Source organism: Scedosporium apiospermum (assembly GCF_000732125.1).
Source record: "Scedosporium apiospermum strain IHEM 14462 chromosome Unknown SEQ_SAPIO_0110, whole genome shotgun sequence".
Classification (NCBI taxonomy): domain Eukaryota; kingdom Fungi; phylum Ascomycota; class Sordariomycetes; order Microascales; family Microascaceae; genus Scedosporium; species Scedosporium apiospermum.
Genome location: NW_015971811.1, coordinates 2,506,005 through 2,524,515, shown reverse-complemented (window position 1 = coordinate 2,524,515; position 18,511 = coordinate 2,506,005). Strand labels below are relative to the sequence as shown.

General features: G+C 51.6%; 5 protein-coding genes and 2 pseudogenes across 5 annotated transcripts; 4 read left to right on the top strand and 3 right to left on the bottom strand.

Annotated features, from left to right (window-relative positions):
* Positions 1 to 227: 227 nt before the first annotated feature.
* SAPIO_CDS7638 (uncharacterized protein) lies at positions 228 to 1,764 on the top strand (the record flags this gene model as incomplete). Its single annotated transcript, XM_016789456.1, has 5 exons — positions 228 to 340; positions 402 to 475; positions 832 to 839; positions 903 to 1,605; positions 1,697 to 1,764. The coding sequence occupies 5 exons, from the start codon at positions 228 to 230 to the stop codon at positions 1,762 to 1,764; spliced, it is 966 nt and encodes a 321-aa protein (XP_016641283.1).
* A 1,224-nt stretch (positions 1,765 to 2,988) lies between these two features.
* Positions 2,989 to 4,865, top strand: SAPIO_CDS7637 (Glycylpeptide N-tetradecanoyltransferase; the record flags this gene model as incomplete). Its single annotated transcript, XM_016789455.1, has 3 exons — positions 2,989 to 3,695; positions 3,777 to 4,359; positions 4,464 to 4,865. The coding sequence occupies 3 exons, from the start codon at positions 2,989 to 2,991 to the stop codon at positions 4,863 to 4,865; spliced, it is 1,692 nt and encodes a 563-aa protein (XP_016641282.1).
* Positions 4,866 to 5,157: 292 nt separating this feature from the next.
* Positions 5,158 to 6,400, bottom strand: SAPIO_CDS7636 (uncharacterized protein; the record flags this gene model as incomplete). Its single annotated transcript, XM_016789454.1, has 3 exons — positions 5,158 to 6,060; positions 6,141 to 6,309; positions 6,387 to 6,400. 3 exons carry the CDS (start codon positions 6,398 to 6,400, stop codon positions 5,158 to 5,160), a joined length of 1,086 nt encoding a protein of 361 aa, XP_016641281.1.
* A 975-nt stretch (positions 6,401 to 7,375) lies between these two features.
* SAPIO_CDS7635 lies at positions 7,376 to 10,312 on the top strand (annotated as a pseudogene; the record flags this gene model as incomplete).
* A 1,620-nt stretch (positions 10,313 to 11,932) lies between these two features.
* Positions 11,933 to 13,568, bottom strand: SAPIO_CDS7634 (Cyclopentanone 1,2-monooxygenase; the record flags this gene model as incomplete). Its single annotated transcript, XM_016789453.1, has 2 exons — positions 11,933 to 12,024; positions 12,074 to 13,568. 2 exons carry the CDS (start codon positions 13,566 to 13,568, stop codon positions 11,933 to 11,935), a joined length of 1,587 nt encoding a protein of 528 aa, XP_016641280.1.
* A 625-nt stretch (positions 13,569 to 14,193) lies between these two features.
* SAPIO_CDS7633 (Uncharacterized protein) lies at positions 14,194 to 14,881 on the top strand (the record flags this gene model as incomplete). Its single annotated transcript, XM_016789452.1, has 3 exons — positions 14,194 to 14,223; positions 14,278 to 14,334; positions 14,393 to 14,881. The coding sequence occupies 3 exons, from the start codon at positions 14,194 to 14,196 to the stop codon at positions 14,879 to 14,881; spliced, it is 576 nt and encodes a 191-aa protein (XP_016641279.1).
* A 697-nt stretch (positions 14,882 to 15,578) lies between these two features.
* SAPIO_CDS7632 lies at positions 15,579 to 17,276 on the bottom strand (annotated as a pseudogene; the record flags this gene model as incomplete).
* Between the last annotated feature and the right edge of the window lie 1,235 nt (positions 17,277 to 18,511).

Below are 18,511 nucleotides of genomic sequence, written 5' to 3'. Positions count from 1 at the left end.
CAACAATTTGAAATGGCTCGATGCCAATGCTTCCAACAACAAGTTCCACCAAGTGCCACCAGAGGAGACTCCGAAGTGGGCTGACTAAGACTCACCGAGCTCATCAAATCCCACGCTCCATGTGATTGTGCCTGGCAGCCCCTGGAAAGAAGATGACGGAATTAACCTACTTCGTACATTGATGCCTCATCCTTACGCTTCGAGAAAGAGACCGGAATAGACTCGAGATGGGTGTATCCTGGACGGACGCTGGCCAAACTGCCGCCATCGTCCTCGCGGTGCCTCTCGGCTTGTACATTTTATTCCTCCTCATCGGTGCCATTCCATACTTTCAGAGACTGTCAGTGATATCCCTTCTCGCCTCACATGTCGCATTACCCGTAAGCTTACTATAAACCTAGCTTCGTCTATGCCCATATCTTCAACACACTCCTGTGGGACAATGTTGATAAGCCCGAAAAATGGGGTTTCGCTCGTAAGGAATTGCTAGTACTGAAACGAACACTTGGTATTCGTTGTTATTAACACCTGGTCGAAAAGGAAATCAAGTAACTCCGTTCTATCTCTCCACCCCAGATGGAGAGAAGATATATGCGTGGCATGTTTTACCCTTACCTCTTTATGCAAAGCATGAAGAAGAGATAGCATCATCTAGAGAACCCGGTGTCTGTGAGGATATTACGAAGACCGCATCCTTCCGACTGTTAAAGGATGACCCTAACGCCAAAGTTATCATTTACTGTAAGCCTACCTCGGTTCGATCCATTCTGTGAACTGCCTCTCTGGCCCCTTCATATCCTCAGTGATCTCATTCTAACTCGACGATATCAGTTCACGGTGTAAGTGGATGTATGAGATTCCAAGGGAAAGCGGAAAGTGGTATCTGGTACTAACAATCCCAGAATGCCGGGCATATCGCTAATGGATGGAGGACGGATACCTACCATTCTCTTACGGACACCACATCTTACCACGTCCTTGCCATAGACTATCGTGGATTCGGACGCTCTTCCGGCAGGCCGACCGAGAAGGGCATTATTCTCGATGCCTTGACAGCCGTTGAATGGGTCATGAAGACCGCGGAGGTGCCCTCCGAGAGGATCGTCCTTTTCGGTCAGAGTCTAGGTACTGCCGTAGCGAGCGGCGTTGCAGAGCTATGTGCAGATGATGATCTCGAGTTCGCCGGCATAATCCTCATTGCCGGATTCAGCAAGCTTCCAACCATGCTTACGGGATACCGAATCTCCGGATACGTTCCTGTATTTGGGCCGTTCTCATGGGTTCCTCTCACGTCCAGGTGTCTACAGGCCCTCATCTACGAGAAATGGCCTTCGGAGGATCGACTTGCGCGCGTCGTGAAGCGGACCAAAACCCGTCTGAGGCTCACCTTCATACACGCACAGAACGATATGGACATTCCGTGCCATGAGAGTGATAAGCTCTTCAGATCTGCGGCGAGTGCCACCCTGCCCGATGGTCTTGATCCCTTAGAGTTTGAATCAAAGAAAGAGAATGGCACGACCAAGTGGGAGAAAGGCGCTTTCCGGAGGATATGGACGGCGGAGCCCAACATTATTATTCTCCAAGAGCAATTTCCACATGGAGGTAGGTGTCTTATATCCTCTCCCCACTAGCCGGTTACCGTAGTTTCATCAAGGTCCTGCGAGCAACGAACTAACGTTAAGACGTTGGGCAGGCCATAATCGCATTATGAAGTTCGCCCCCACCTTGCTCGCAGTCATGAGGTCATTTGATGAGGAATAGAAAATGGAGATAGACGATAGATCTGGATAACAACCTGGAGCAAACGCTCGACAGACGGATGGAAACAAGTGTTGATCTTGCAAAACACGGCTTGACTACCAGTGGCAAGCCTGCATCAATACAAAAACGGACTCCCCCCCAACCCTTTTCCCCAAACTAGGCTTGCTGATACCCCCTTCCAGGCTGAATCGCATCACTTTGAGTGACACAGTTTAATGATATGGAAAGAAGTCATCACTACGCCTGTGTACCTTGAAATAATCTGAACAATTTGGTTGGTAAAAATCGTTCACACCCGTTTCAATACTGTATGTGATACCGAATTGGACTCAGATATTAAAGCAGCAAGGTTATAATTCTGCATCCAGTCCGGTTAGTAAACATCGATGCCTGGCCAGATCTGCCTGGGCGATGAAGATCGGCGACTGGCCCAACCCAAGCCATTATCTGTACTGCATGTATCACGTATTTCAGTATATGCATAAATGGCGACCTGATTCTGACTCTCTCGGCTTAGATCACGACAGGATCTGGGTCGATCTTGTCCTTACTAGATGTACATCGACTTCCTTGACCTTGATGGTTAATGTGCCTTGGGTCGACTGGGGAGAATGCCTCTTGGAAGAGGATCCCGAGCATTTTCCTCAGATCAATCCTGCTGCCTATCAAGGTTGTTGGGGGGCAACTGTCCTCTCACACTTTGGTGACGTTGCCAGCAATTGTGACATTCGAAATCGATTGATCCATTGTACCTTGTACCTGGGACTAGGCCTATGTCAGGCAACTGAACTCCACTGCCCTTCCACATTATTTCTAGTGCGTACGATGGGTTTGGATGGTTCAATTGAAGTGATTGATTTGCCCCACTAGAGTTTGCCCCGCATTCGCATTTCCCCGTCCACTGTTTGCCGTGTGCGATTCTCTTTGAAGCTTCTGGCAAAGGTTCGCACACACACACACACACAACTTCGATCCTCGAAGAAGCAAATACTCACGCACGTATTTTTCCACAGGCAGCCAGCCCCGGCGGACAAATTTAAGCGAGAGGGGCAATAAAATATTCGCCCCATTCCGCTCCCAACAATATTCGAACTGCGACCAGCTTGCGACCATCTTCAACTGTCAAGCGGATCCCGCCCCTCCTGCCATTTTTCACCACCCTCGACGACCCGAAACCGAAAGCTGTGTATCCTCCTCAATTGGCGGACGGAACCCACGTGAACCATGCCTCCCGCGAAGGATAACGAACCATCGCCTTCCGGCGCGGCCGACCCCGCCGCCTCGAAGGGCAAGGAACCCGAGGTTGTGAACGAGTCCGAAGGCGAGGAAGAAGACGAGGAAGAAGCCGGCGCCGAGGGCACGGCAGCTGCTGAGGCCAGCTCTGGAGGCAAGAAAAAGAAGAAGAAGAAGTCCAAGAAGAAGAAGGCTGCTGCTGCGCCCGCCGAGGAGGAGTCTGATAAGGTCGGCGCCGAGACCGCCCAGAAGCTAGTCTCGAGCTTGACGGATTCGCAGCTTAAGCAGCTGTGGAGTATGAATCCCGCCCTGAACAACGAGATCACCGCTGGCGGCAGCAAGGAGCCTACCAGGCAAAACGTGATGGAGATGCTTCAAAAGATGAGCATACATGACCTTCTGACCGGCATGCCATCGGGCCGTGGAGCCGTCAAGGACATGGGCGCTTTCAAGTTCTGGAAGACCCAGCCAGTGCCCAAGTTTGGCGAGAAGATTAGCGAGGAAGGCCCGATGCAGGTAAAGACGTTGGATGATGTTGCCAAACAGCCAGATCCTTTGCCGGATGGTTTCGAGTGGGTTACCATGGATCTCACGAACGAGGATGAGATGAAGGAGGTTCACGACCTTTTGGAGGGCCACTACGTCGAGGATGACACGGCTATGCTGCGGTTCAACTACTCTATGAGCATTCTCAAATGGTACGTCATCTTTCTCTGCAACACCGCTTTGATTCGAATCAAATTCGATTTACTAATATGCAAGTCTGTTTCTTATTGCAGGGCAATGTTGGCACCTGGCTGGAAGCCTGACTACCACATCGGCGTACGCGCGTCCCAGTCCCGAAGGCTCGTCGCTTTCATCTCCGCCATCCCTGTCGACATCCGAGTACGCAAGGCCGTTATCACAGTCTCCGAAGTCAACTTCCTAGTCGTTCACAAGAAACTTCGAAACAAGAGACTTGCGCCTGTTATGATCAAGGAAGTTACGCGTCGAAGCAACCTCAACGGAATCTGGCAAGGTCTCTACACCGGCGGCAACATCCTGCCGACCCCCGTCAGCACATGTCGATACTATCACCGCGCCCTCGACTGGCAGAAGCTCTACGAAATCGGCTTCAGCCCCCTTCCTCCCGGCAGCAAACCTTCGCAGCAAATTAAGAGATACCAGCTGCCTGACCACGGGAAGCTCAAGGGTGTTCGTGAGATTACGGCCGATGATGTAGATGCGGTTCTATCTCTTCTCACACGCTACCTTGAACGCTTCGACATGGCCCCCGAGTATACGAAAGAGGAGTTTATCCACTGGTTCGTCTCGACGACTCAGGATCGTGAGGAGAGGGTGGTCTGGGCCTACGTTGTTGAGGTAAGTTCAAACGGCTGGCGACAGTCGGCTGGGGAGGGTTGTCCTTCTCGGTCTATCCTTTCTGGGGAAATTTGCATTCTGTTAACAATAGTTCTACTTTATAGGATGACAACGGCAAGATCACAGACTTCTTCTCCTTCTACGGCCTAGATTCTTCGGTCATTAACCACAACAAACACAAGCTTCTCCGCGCAGCGTACCACTTCTACTACGCCACCGAAACCGGCCTCACCGAAAAGGTCGACAAGGCCGCGCTTAAGAAGAGGCTCAACGAGCTGATGCACGAGGCCCTCATTTTCGCCAAGAAGCTGAAGTTTGACGTGTACAACGCCCTGACTCTCATGGAGAACCCTCTCATTCTCAACGAGCATCACTTCGGCGGTGGTGACGGAAACCTACACTACTACCTATTCAACTACAGGACCGCGCCGATCAGCGGAGGCGTCACTAAGACTAACCGTCCTGATGAAGAGAAGCTGAGCGGCATCGGTGTTGTCATGCTGTAAAGGAAGAAGGAACACGGATGTCGTTCTGCTCCCCGAGTCGTAGCCCTGTGCTGGGAAATAGGCAAGGGACTACAAACGCAAGGCCATTGGAGGTGTTGGGTTTAGATCTGTTGATACATGTTTGCGGGATGGTTTCAAGGTCTTGGAGTCAAAGACATACACAGCGGACCGGCCGGTACATGGGTTGAGGAAAAGGAGTATGAATAGGGGTATGTTGTGAACAGGCCTAAAAAGAGAAATAAGAAGAAGAAGAATAAAAAAAAAAAAAAAAAGAGAATAAACATGAGAATTTCTATTCTCGATCTTTAATACCTTCGCACATCCCAATGTGAGTTTCTATCCTCTCATTCACCCACGCCGCTCTATCCAGTACCGGCGCATGGCCCATCCCCTCCACGATGAGCGAGGTCCCCGGCTTGACCATCTTTATAAGCTTCTCGCCGAGCACGACATCAATCATCTCATCTTTCGTGCCATGCAGAATCGAAATCCTCTCCCTCCCAATCCTATCCGCCAGCTCTGTAAGCTGCGCCTCAGACTTGTGATGCAGCGCCGCGGCACCCAGCTGAAGCGTAAGCCCCCACATCGTATATGCCGAAGGATTCAACCTCTTAACGAGTTCCTGAGCCTGAAACCGCTGAAAATTCGACTCAAACCGAAGATATTCCCCGTCGGGCGTCCCCGGCGCAGGTCCGCACCTCGGCGTCCCCTTCGGCGAAGGCATAACCGACTCATCGGGGCCGCGCAGCCACTCCTCGGGGAAAAGCTGCCTCGCCGTAATGAGGATCTGGGCGTCCATGGTCTTGGGGATAAACATGCTCGAGCGCTCGACGAGTGTCTCGTACCAGGGTTTCGTGTTCTCGACGGCGGCAGCCGTGCACAGGAGCGTCAGGCTCGCGAGGTGCTGGGGGATGCGGTGGGCGATTTCCTGGGAAATCATGCCGCCGAGACTGATGCCTATGAGGTGCAGGCTGCGTTTCGGTGAGGGGTCGGTGGGGTTGAGCCAGCCGATGTGTTGGAGGATGTCGATGCAGTCGAGGGCCATGGCGGAGGTAGTGTAGCGGCGCCAGGGCTTGTCGGATTCGCCCATGCCCCGGTTGTCGAGGATGAGGACGGAGTATTGGGAACTGTCGTGGCCGAAGTGTTTGGTTTGGCGTTGCCAGGCGGCTTTGACGCCGGCGAGGCCCATTATGAACTTTCTTGGATATTAGCTTGTTTGCGGACACAAGGGGAAATGTGGCGGGATGGGCGGCGATGGGAGGAGAAGAGGCGTACGGCAATCTTGATGGGACCGTCGCCGTGAATCTCGTAGGCGATGTGGAATGGCCCGCCGCGGCTCTTGCCTACGGGACAGCGTCCCTTGGAATGGGGTTCAAGCTTCCATATGGTACCTGGATAGGCCGGATGTTGGAGCGTTTCGGCGATGGAGGGAAAGGGATTCGGTCTAAATGTAGAGTGGACATTGCATTGTTAGCATGGTGGATTGAGGGGTCTTTGGTGTGTTGTAACGCTCCAACGTACACAGGAGAGGCCATGGTTGACGGCGGCCGAGAGCTTGGCTTGTTTAGAACTCGGTTTTAAGACAATGTGCTGCAGCTAGACGTTTCTGCTCGTCTTAAACACTTCCTTCGAGGTTTCAAGGGTAGAGACGGGAGATCAGGCAAATACGCCGGTCAATTTGAGGGTACAGAGGATGCTGAGGGTATATAGGCGGCGATACGAGCGAGTACGCGGCAAGATTGCGTAAACATCGAGGAAGGTCGTAAAAGTAAAACCGAGGGGTTTCATTGAATCTATAATCTATTGATTAAGTACTCGATGGATCGGGTCCCTCCTTACCCTACTGTTCCTGCTCTTCCAATTGTCGGAAATAGCAGGCAAGTCCCATCAATAGTTCGAGGCAAACACGACGGTCGTGTTGGTCGTGTTGCCTGCGCTGACCTGCTGGGTACCTTTCTACTCTGTGACCTGTGCTTCCTCCATCCAGTCAAGATATTAGGGGTCCATCAAGTACGTCGAAAGGCCAAATTTAACTGGCTTCAGCAAGCAGGTGTCGTGGCGACTAAATAGGACGTAAATAGAGTTTCCTTCACATGAGGCCGCGTGTGTTTGACAGATCCCCTTCCAAGTGTCTTTATTGTCGAAGTGAGAGTCTGTCCTTTTCGGTATGGCGCATGTCTTTGCTTCTGTCGCACTAGCACAGCTCCTCTCGAATCCAAGTTCGCGGTACAGAGGTACGTACCTCAATTAATATATTGTACGAAGTAAGGTACGTACCAGACGAAGGATTGTTTTGTCATCGACGCATCCAGTCGCTTCACCGCCCGGCAGAATTTTCCCATTCCACCTTCTTCCAGAGGCGAGCTTAATCCCTTCGAAGTCGGGAAGCTTCGCTCTTACATTAACTTCCGAGCCTTCTCAAACCAATCCACCCATTTCGTTTTTTTTTTCTCCAAAACAATAAACATTCATGTTTCCCAAAAGTTAGATAGGGTTGAGAACCACTGACAATGTGGCTATCACTCCCGTCCACCGATCACTTTTCGAGGCCGCGCCTGGCCATCGCAGCAGCCTTGTCGACCGTTGCCGTTGCCTCAGCAAGTTACTACTACTTTTCCGCGAACCACGGCCTCTTCGGTCATGATCGACCATCTGGACTCCATCGAAGTAATGCCGTAAGACGCCCTCATCGGGGCTCTCGACGTCGTTCCCGCTCGACTCCCACCGCTCGCAACTCTAGCCCAGCTGCTTCGACGGCATCGACCGACGAGCCAACGGCCGACCATACGATTCAAGAAGTCGAGGAGACGGTTGTTGATGACGATGGACAAAATGGCGTCGAAGATTGGTATAACGAACCGCCACCCCAACGCGCGGGCCACAACATTGTCACCTTACTCTTCCGCGTCTCGGAGGATAACTCCCGCCGAAACGCGTGCGTGCATAGGGGATGCCAGTGCAATGCCTGCAGCATGGCCCCTATTCGAGGTATCCGATATCGATGTGCTACTTGTGCCGACTTCGATCTTTGCGAATCCTGCGAAGCTCAGGGTCTCCATACCAAGACGCATATTTTCTACAAGGTCAAGGTTCCAGCGCCACCCTCGATTCTCCGTCAGACACAGCCCGTATGGTATACTGGCGACCCCGATTCCGTGAATAGATCTCTCGGAAGGAGTCTCATGGCCAAGCTGTCCCGTGAGACCGGCTTTGAACGACCCGAACTGGAGGCGTACTGGGAACAGTGGACGTACATGGCGAACACCGAGTGGAGGGATGACCCCGATGAGCTCAACCTTGCTATGGACCGTAAAACTTTCGAACGATGCCTGATACCCTCTGGAGCTTCTCAGCACATGGCGCCGAATCTCATCCATGACCGAATGTTTGCCTTTTACGACACCAACAACGACGGTCTTATCGGCTTCACCGAGTTCCTCCACGGCGTTGCGTTCAGAAACCGACGGGACAAACTAGAGAGGGTTTTCCGAAGCTACGATATTGATAGCGATGGGTACATTGACCGGAAGGATTGCCTACGCATGTTTAGGGCCTACTACGTTCTGTTCAAGGGAATGCACAAGGACGTTCTTGACGGCCTCGATGAACAGGTCATGGCCAGCACCGAGGCCCAACAATTAGTGGCTAGCCGCCAGCCGCTGAGCAGTTTGTTTGGAAGAGAGCTCACCCGAATGCCACCTGCCGACTACAATCCCGACCGGCTCCATGGAAAGGTCTACCATCCGAATGGTGATGTCGATCTCCCGTCGGGTAGATCCCACGCTGTGAGGGAAGGGAGGGGAGACACCGCCTCGAGACGACAAGTTCTTAACAGGATTTTCATCAACGATGCGGAATCCGAGGATACCCTGCGAATCTCAGCCCCTGCCCAATACGCCGAGAGCATCTTGTACCCCTTGAATAGTATTTCTGCCGTTCAAGCCTTGCTCTCAACTCTCGAAGCGGATGGGGCTATTAATATGGGGGCTGCGTTTACGAGTTCGGATCATACATCTACCACACCACCCGAAGGCGAATCCCCGCCCAGTGAAGGCCGAAACGGTGCACAGGAGACCTCGTCTCCCACGGATGCATCCAGCGCCGCCACCCAAGGTGATGAGACAAGCCAATCAAGCCCCGATAGCCAGCAAGGAGAGATTTCCAGCACCTCGGGCCGGGGCCTGAGGACTGTTCAAATAACACTTCCACCCAATGGCGAAGGCGAGGTTCACGTTAGTGTCGGCGCATCGCAGCTTCAGGATCGCCTCGAGCAAGAAAGGTCGGCTAGGCGCCGCGCGAGGAGGCGACTTCACGAACGCTGGAGGAGGCGACATTTCTTCCTCGACGAGGAAGAGGGCGCGAGAGCACCGCGTGGGTTTGACGACAGTGAGGATCTCCTCGCGCGTGCTATCCGAGACTTGGAAGAGACGGCTAAAGAGCTGACTTTGGAGTCCGAGGCACCGGTGCTATCGCCCCGGTCTCGCTCGAGTTCAAAGGTCAGATTTGCCGGCGATACAGATGAGCTGGAGACGCGATCCAATGTGTCGGTCTCCTCGAGGACGGTGCCCGAGCGATGGGGTGGGATGGATATTCCCGACGCCGAGCGCGATGCCGGTAAGGAGATTCTGTATCAGGTTGCCCAGCAAGCCTTCAACGATCTCCTGGACGTACTCTTTAAGGAGAAAGAAACTCTAGCCATGCAGGCCGCCAAGACGCGGGAGGATCGTGAGAAGTATGCGAAGCTCATTGAGGCGTACGATTCTGCGGAAGAGACTGAAGAAGAAGAGGAGGAAGAAGAACCGGCCGACCTAGATATTGAGTCGATTGATGAGGAGAGTCTGGAAGAAGAGGTTGAAGAGGCACAGGAGACACAGACTATTGCCGCTGCGTCCGATGAAGCAGCCCAAGCGACGCCGGAGGCTGTTGCTGAGAACCCCAAGGATGAAGAGGAGATTGCTGATGAGACCACCTCGGCCTCGTCGGAAGTCTCAGAGACTGTCGAGAATTCTGGAGAGTACCGCGATCCGACCCTACCTCAATTCCGGCCCAACAGTGCGACCGACATTGTCCCATCTACTATTTTTACCACCCGGCCCGCGGTCCAGGAATCCGTAGAAGAGCCCACAAAGCAAGAAGAACAAGAAGAGGACGGCGGCGCGCCCTCCTCCCCCGGCCCCGACCCTGGCCCCGCCACTCACCCCTCACGCGCCGAGTCCCCCAACTCAAGGGAGCGCAGGCAGCGCAAGGAGATCGAAGAAAGGTACCACGACACCTTCGCCAACATCATGGCCAAATGGAAGACGTACGCCGAGGCCGAGGCCGAGGGCCTGGCGCGGGGCGGCTTCGGCAAGATCTCGTACGAGGAGTTTGAGAAGATTTATAGGGAGAGGGAGAGCACGAATAACCTCGCGTATCTGGGCAGCTGGATCGAGTTTTGCATTCCTTAGGTGGAGATGCCTCCGAAAAAGCGGGTTGTCACCCTTAGGCTTCCCGCGTGAGAGCATTGAGGCTGGCGTAATTGGAAGGGGGATGGACGCATAATGGGGTTTTATTGACCATATGTATTAGTGCGCGTACGCGCCTCTATGAGAATGGGTGGTTGGGGGTAGTATTCTGGAGTGTTTGTGTTTGTATGATAGGTCTTTTCATGAAGCATGTATCTTATTTTTAATCGAGACGAGCCTCTGCAGTTCGTTCATGTGTACCCCGTAGGCTCGCGTTTCCTCTTCAAGATCTCCGACATGACCTTGCTCTGCCGCAGCCGGCCGGGATTAATAACTTAACTAAGTCATGAAATAGAGCTGAGCTTGGTTTGAGGTTCGGCGGCCCTGGCTGAGCTTCGAAAACAGCGCATGGAGAATCATCCATGGCCACATCCATCGTCGGTGTCATCTGGACACAGCTCTTACATGAACGCTATTGCGCTCATTGCCAACCAAACTGAACTTTCATTTGATAACTTCCTCCTCTCAAGCCAAGAGGAACCATCCCGACAACATGGTCCACAAACGAAACATTCCATCAAAAAACATCAGAATAGGTAAGAAAACGAAGCTCCTAACCAGGAAATCGTCCGTCGTCCATCGTCCATCGTCACAGATAGATCTGTCTTCTTCCAGCACGAGCACTCCAGCAAGCCACGGAGGGCCGAACGGAGAGATGGTCTTATGTATCCGGAAGAAGCGATTATGATGCCTCGTCGATTCTTCAGAAGAGTGGCTTGGAGAATCCTGTGTGGTTTTTGAGCTTCGACCAACGAAACCCCGCGGAGACGGCCTTGATGCAACGGGAGCTTGTCGAGAGCTGAGTGTCTTCGGCCGAATCTCTCTCTCACTGATCGTCGTCTATTGATCTTGGTGCCCGGGATCGAAGCATCTATGAGCCACAGAATGCAACACCAACAAATCTCCCAAATGATGATACATCACTCTCCGCCGATGACGGTGTACCTTTTCTGGCCTCGGGAACCGAACATGGCGAAGACCTGGCCCCGACAATCACCACTCACTCGGACAAATCCAAACGTCTTCGTCAAGGGATCAAGGGATTTGTGGCGCTGCAGCTCTTCTGGGTTGTCACACGCATCATCATCCAGATCTACCGCGGCCAATCCCTCACGCGCTTGGAGCTGGCTCCGTTCACCTACATGCTCCGCGCTGCGGTTACGTCTAAGCTCTACTGGTCGAAGCCACAAGCGGGTTTGGTGACTCGGCGGCACTTGGCTTTCTTTCGCGCAGCAGCTTTCTCCCCCTATTTAGATCCTTGCTCGGTTTACTCGCCGCTGTTCACCGCAAAGTTCGAGTTGTTAAGGTTTGAAGAAGAAAATGGACATTGCAGTGCTGAAGAGACCAGCGGATTGATGGTTCGGCCAGAAAAGAATATGAAAGGTTCTCCATTTTTCTAGATACCCGGGCTGGAGGCATCCTATTCATCTTACCTTGATGCCGCAGGCCTCAAAGAGGCTCCTCCCAGGAGAGTCTGTACAGCTCTAAAACCCAAACATCTAGTTTGCCTTTATTCAGGCCCCTAGATATCCCATAACAGGTTTCCGCCAGGTATGAATTCCTTCAGTACACGACGAACTGCTGGAATCCATGGTTGAAGGCATTGTCAATGTGCTTGGTGTACTCGACCAGACCACCAAGGAAGTTCAGCATCTCTGTTGAAGCATTAGCTCTGTCCCCTTCCGTTTCTTTTGAAAGACTTACCCTTTGGCTTTCCTGGAATATTCGTGCCCATATACTCGGACTTGGTTCGGGGGAGCAAGGTCATATCACCAATTTGGTTGACGAGAGTGCGCCACTCCTGCTCAGCTTCTCCGGTGGGATCAATGTGGTGACGGTTTTGGTCTCGAAGGTGAATAATTGTCTTGATGATCCAGTCACCCTGGAGCTCGGCGCATGTTGGGCCATTGCAGAATGATGTCGGGCCCTGGGGACCGTACAAGAACATCATGTTGGGAAATCCCGCCGTCATCATGCCGAGATGAGTATAGGTCCCGTTCTTCCACTTTTCTTGCAGAGGAAGCCCATCAACACCCTTGATATCAATGGAGAGGATGCCTCCTGTGACGGAATCGAATCCAGTGGCGAAAATGAGGATGTCTAGTTCCCGGAGGGTTCCATCCTTGGTGATGACTCCATTGGGGACAACTAGGCTAACCCTATCGTCATGGTCATTGTTGTACACTTCGTAGTACTTTTGCTCCAGGGTAGCCCGCTTCGTTCCGAAATAGTACGGAGGCTTTTCAGGGGCCAGCAGTTCAGCGAGGCCGGGCTTCTTGATGCGAGGCAGTGTCTTCTTACGCCAGAACTCATAGGCGTATTTATTCGCCTCGGTATCTCGAATAACATCCTGGTAGGTAGCCAGCCAGAATGAAAGCCCGCCCTGAGTCCAAATTTTCTCAAAAAAGGCCTCGCGCTCCTCGTCGGACACCTGAACGGCCGACTGGGGGTTAAACTCGGTAGTCAGACCCGCGAACATTTTCTTCCGGCGTTCGAAAAGCTCCTCGTACTCGGCTTTGACTTGGTCCTTGTCCTGTAGCGGCGTCTGACGCATCGGCAAGGCATATGTCGGACTGCGTTGGAAAACAGTCATATGAGATGCCTCCGACGCGACGTCTTGGATGACCTGCAATCCACTTGAGCCGTTTCCGACAATTCCAACTCGCTTGCCGTGGAAATCGATGCCTCCCTGTGGCCACTTGGAAGTGTGACAGGATATGCCTGCGAAGGTATCGATGCCGTCGATGGTGGGGATGAATGGTTTGGCAGCAAACCCGGTGCAGAGGATAAAGTATCGCGCCGTACGAGTGACCGCGGCATTGTCTAGAACATTCCAGTAGTTATCGGCTTGGTTGAAATCGGCGGATACCACGCGAGTGTTGAACAGAATGTCTTTCTTCAGATGCAGCTTCGATTCGACATGATCAAAGTATCGACGCAGTTCGTCACGGCCAGGGTACCTCTCGGACCAGGTCCAGTCCTTCCAAAGATCTGGGTCGGAAAACTCGTAGAGGGGCACAGGAGTGTCTACCCGGGCACCTCGGTAACAGTTCCAAAACCAGACACCGCCAAGGTCGGCGGCGTCGTCGATGACAAGGCATTTGAAACCGGCTGTCCGAAGCTTGTGGAGGAGGTAGCAACCACCAAAGCCACTGCCAACAATGATGGCATCATATTCGATTGCGGGCTTAGAGGCCATAGTGAAGAATAAAGACGATTAATATTGAGTTGATGTTATATAATTGGCTTCTTAAGAGCAACGTTGATGTCATTGAAGATATTCCATGTTGTAAACTTGTGGGATTGTTTCACTGATCTTATAGCCACAATCACTTAGGGCGATTGAATCTACGTCTGGACTGTCTCTATCTTTCCGCAACCGACCGTACTTCGTCTATACCGGCCCGGTGCCGTGTTCAGTATTCCCTTCGGCGCTCTTGTCTGACGATTGCCACTTTGGTCCGATCCCGATCGGGTTAATTTCGAAGACCCGGATCAATTCGAGATGATGGACCGGCCGCCTGGTCCAAAAAGCCTCATCCCGTCTTCAGCTCAACTGCCCCTCAAAATACCTCCTCATCATTATCGCCGGCCTAATTGTATGCCAGGAAAATTGATCCTAATCCCCCCGTGTTACCTCTTTCTTCCACGTGGATCCTCACACATAGGAAGTCTGTCCGTCAGTGCCCTATTTAAACAGCGAGAAGCTATGATCTAAAAAGATGTCTCGTCATCATCTCTGTTTATCTAATTTTGTCTTCAATCTACGTCAAGAATAGTACGACTCCTCGTTTGTGAATAGAGCTCAACACTTCTTCTTGAAAATGGATGAGAACGGATTTGTCAAAGACGCCGTGAGTACGAGTTCTTAGCTCTTACCAACATGTCGCCCACTAACATAGAACTAGACCGAATATCGGGACGTCCAGAACGCTTTCAAGTTCTTGCATATGCCCCCAACGAAGGTGACAATAGCCTCTCACCAGATAACCTGTGTCAGTTGATTTACAAAAAAGGAAACAGTACCACAACCCTGAGCTTGTCAAAGAGGAACAAGAAGTCATGGACCAGCTCTACCGCGGCTGGCTCCATTACTGGAATCACGAATCTCGAGCCGACTTCGCCAACGGCATGAACGGAGCCCGACGATTCTACGACTTTGACGACATGCTCAGCTACGACATGTTTGGAAACACGATCCGAGGCGGGTTCAAGGGGCATTTTGACGGCATTTTCCCATACTGGAACGATGGGTACATGGAGTACAAAGACATCGAGATCACGGCTTTATCGAAGGAGTATGCTTTCTCGACGATGATTCAACACACATGGGGCACTGCTGGTGGTGTTCCGTTCGATACGGCCTTTCGACGCACGGGGATTGCCAGGAAGAACGAGAAGGGAGAGTGGAAATGGATTCATGAACATCTCAGCTTCCCGACGGACATGAAGACTCAGAAGGCTGACTTTACGGCTTCGCTTGATCCACTGAAGGCGATGAAGCTTGCATAAGGTGGAAAAAGCTTTTAGTCTGTCCCCTTGATGAGATTCTGATTGGTCCTCGAGAGTGCAGATATAGCCGAATGAGGAACGCCCTTGAAGCGCGTCTTTACTCCATCTTGATGCGATCGTACTATGTAGACAGAGTAGGCCAGTAATCGAGAAACATAAATAATCGGTAAGGTAATATGGTAATGAGGATTCTGGCTTGGCCCATAGCAATAATACCAGTCTGAAATCCCATTGACTATAGAGATAGGCCCACATTCCCTTCTCGTTCTGCATGACCTGGCAAGGTTCAGGCAGGTGAGTAAATTTCGTCAATGGCGAAGATCGAGCGTGAACCTCAAGTTACATTGAGCCTAGAAAATAGATAGAATTACTGCCTTAGTTCATGTGTCGCTGTTCTGGCTTCCTCTATTTAGTAGTTCTCTTTAAATGGAGCTAGTGATCTGTAGGCTATCTTCTTGAACTAGCTGTCTATATCTTCTTGCTCTCTCTCTACTTCTTCTACTAGGACTACACTACCGTCACCCTTCCCCTTGATGACCTTGGTAGAAGGTAGAGTATTGGCTTTGTCGGACCCCTTTGTGCCCCAAGAAACGTTATGCTAGTTAATAAAGGATACACCATGAGAATATTTACATATGTTGACATTAGGACTAGTCCCCGAAAGCCCCGGGGAGCCATTTGGCCTTGGGGAGCTACTTTAGATATAATCGAGACTCATTCCGGAGGTCAAGTCTCCTGCGATACTCTCCGATACGGGAGAAGGCCACGTCGATGGGTCTAGCATCTCAGGTGACGTTGCGAACAAAGTCACTAGTGACTGAAAAGTACCTCTGGATTTCTTCTGCGCCTCTATAAATGTCACCCAATCGAAGATGATGGGAACGCGATATTCCCGCTGCGGACGCGGGAAAACCACCAGTAAAAATTCCTTCTGAGGCGGTGCCCTTGACCGGACGCGCAGGAAGGAGTATTTCGACGTGCAGTCGGAGTTGATATGAAATATGTTGACAGAAGAATGTTTGGTGTAACAGCTATGCGGCCAAGTCTCAAGAACCCCCAGGTTTCCTCTGAAATGGACTAATGTATTATAATCCGGTGGTATAGTGCTTGACCTTTCGACAACGATAACGTTCCTCCACACGAGCCTAGAGAGCCACTCCGGATGAGCAGGAATGGATCTCACGGGATACCCTGCCGTTCTGAGGACGTGAGTTCCGTCTTGGATATGTTCCAGCTCCCGCTCTTCGAAGCCTGGTGTATGCACTGGGAAACAGAGAATTTGGCCATCGGCGGTGCAAGGTAGGATAGCGTATATAGCTCTTTTTAGAGCCGGGTGTGCGGAAGCACGAATGAATCCAAGAGTGATCTGTACGCCAACATTGGTAACGTGGTATGGACGGCGAATGGGGGCAAGGTAGTCTTTGCCGTAGTCCTTGTCGTGAACGGGCTCTAAGGCCTTGATATTGCCGCATCCTGCATACTTTTGTGGCGAGGAAGCAAACATCCCGAAATACCCCGCGTATTGCTCCTCTTCCATAGTCTGGCAAAAGCCCCAAGTAAACATAGTTTGGTCGTTGGTCATCCTCATGATCTCTTGTTGAAGCCGGATGAACGCCTTTTTGCCCTCGCCATAGAGCAGCGGCATGTTGACGTCAAAGATGCCCATAAGGCAATATGCTTGATCTTCTAATCGCGACGTCTGTCTTTGGGCGGCCCAGGACATTTTCTCAGCCACAGTGCACATAGAGGACTGGAGACGTGAGGGCGTAAATTGGTCGAGGTGAGGTTCTTTAATTCCCGTTATGGTCGCGATGGTCGAACGGGCTCTTAGTCTGTCGGTGATCCACCTCCAGTGTTTGTTGTAGAAATAAACCCCTGTGGGCGCTAAAAGCTCCTGCAAAGTCCATCCTCGAGTGAACCAGCGGCTTTTCCGAAAATCCGAGTTTCCGAATACGCTGTCCGATTCAACATCACTCAAAAATGCGAAGCAGGCTACCGATTCCCCATACCAGCGATACATGGAGTTAATAGCCTCTGAGAGTTCGGCGCTACTTTCCTTGTTGATACAGCAAGTGTCGACCCAGATGTAGTGTACGTTCTTGTAACCCAGGGTGGGAAGATACCTTTCGCGAACGAGGTCCATGAATTGATCAATCTTCCGATATCCGCTGGTAGCGCGAAGCGACTCATACCTGTTATCAAGGCGTTCACGCTGCTTTGGCATTAATTCGTCAAGGACGCCATCGTCTAATTCCTCCTCATATGTTCTTATCCAGGTGAATTCTTGAAAGGATATTTCGTCATCGCCCCATGTATGCGACAAGATATGATACTGAGGAATGTTCTGATCAAAAAATTCCTCGAGCTTTCCCGTGAGGACGTTGATAAGGCGCATGCTTGATCTAAGGGCGAGGCAAATGGATCTAGGCTCCTTCCGAGATGGAAGCAAACCTAGAGCGTCTCCAAATTGAAGCGAGGTATTCCGAATGAATGGGCTACTAGAGGCTGTGATAGTTCTCTAAGAGTGTGGGCGAGTGGGCGGGGCACCAAGTGGAAGAGAATATCTGCTTGTTAAAATGTAGCTCTGCCGAAACCTAACTTGTAAGGCAGAAATCGGGAAATCATGGGAGCCAAGGAAAGTGGCGCGATATTTGGAAATAAGAGGCTGGAAATGAACGAATGGGAGGAAGAGAAAGGTAATGGTTGATCATCCTTTACCCAGGTACAGGTAGAACGTATTTGCCATTTCTGAGTCAATTGAGAGAGGCACAGATGGCTTCCACTATGTAACCTGGAGAGCGTGTAACATGTAATCTATTTGACACCAGGCTGGCCTGAATCCCTGATATGGCTAAAGAAGATCTAGTGTTGGGCTCCTAGCCATATATACAACTACTAGTAGCCCAACGCCCAGACAAAGAGGACTAGGGTCGCAAGAGACTCCTCCGCTTCTCTTTGCAATTCAGTTCCTTAACCGCAGTTGCGCGTTCAATGTTCCTCGCGATGCCGCCCCCGAGAACACGAAGGAGCCAGCCTTCACCGAAAGACAGCGAATCCGGCTCGCCATTCGACGGCTAGCAGATCGAGCAGCCATCCATCGCGGTTAATTCTGGTGGGGGAAGCACCGTCTGTCGTCGATCTTGACCATATCCCCAGCGAGGCTTGCGATGAACAATATAGTGAAAATTACAGGTGGAAATATTAATCGAAGTCCTCACCTCAATGCCATCGAGCCTCCGTCGGTTCCGATACGCATCAATTAAAGCGCTGATCCGTCTCTCCCAGTCCATTTGGACCATCTAGAGCCGGGTAGAAAGATGGATCCAGCGGATCTGGGGAGTACCCTATGGAGATATCCTCCAACTCGGTCTGCCATCCTGTCATCATGTTAAGGAATGGCGTTGCAAAAAACCGGGTTGAGAGGTCCAAACTTTGAGCATCTGAGAGGAGTGTTTGCATGCTGTGCAGATCCATCATACTTATTGCACCAATCGATTCTAACTGATCGCTGGCCGCTGTATCTCCATTTCCTGTCCCCTCTGCACTGGCATTATCTCGGTTTCCCGGACGATGTTTCGCCGAAGTCTTATCCCACCTGGACCTGTTGGCACGCTGCCTTGCCTTACAGCG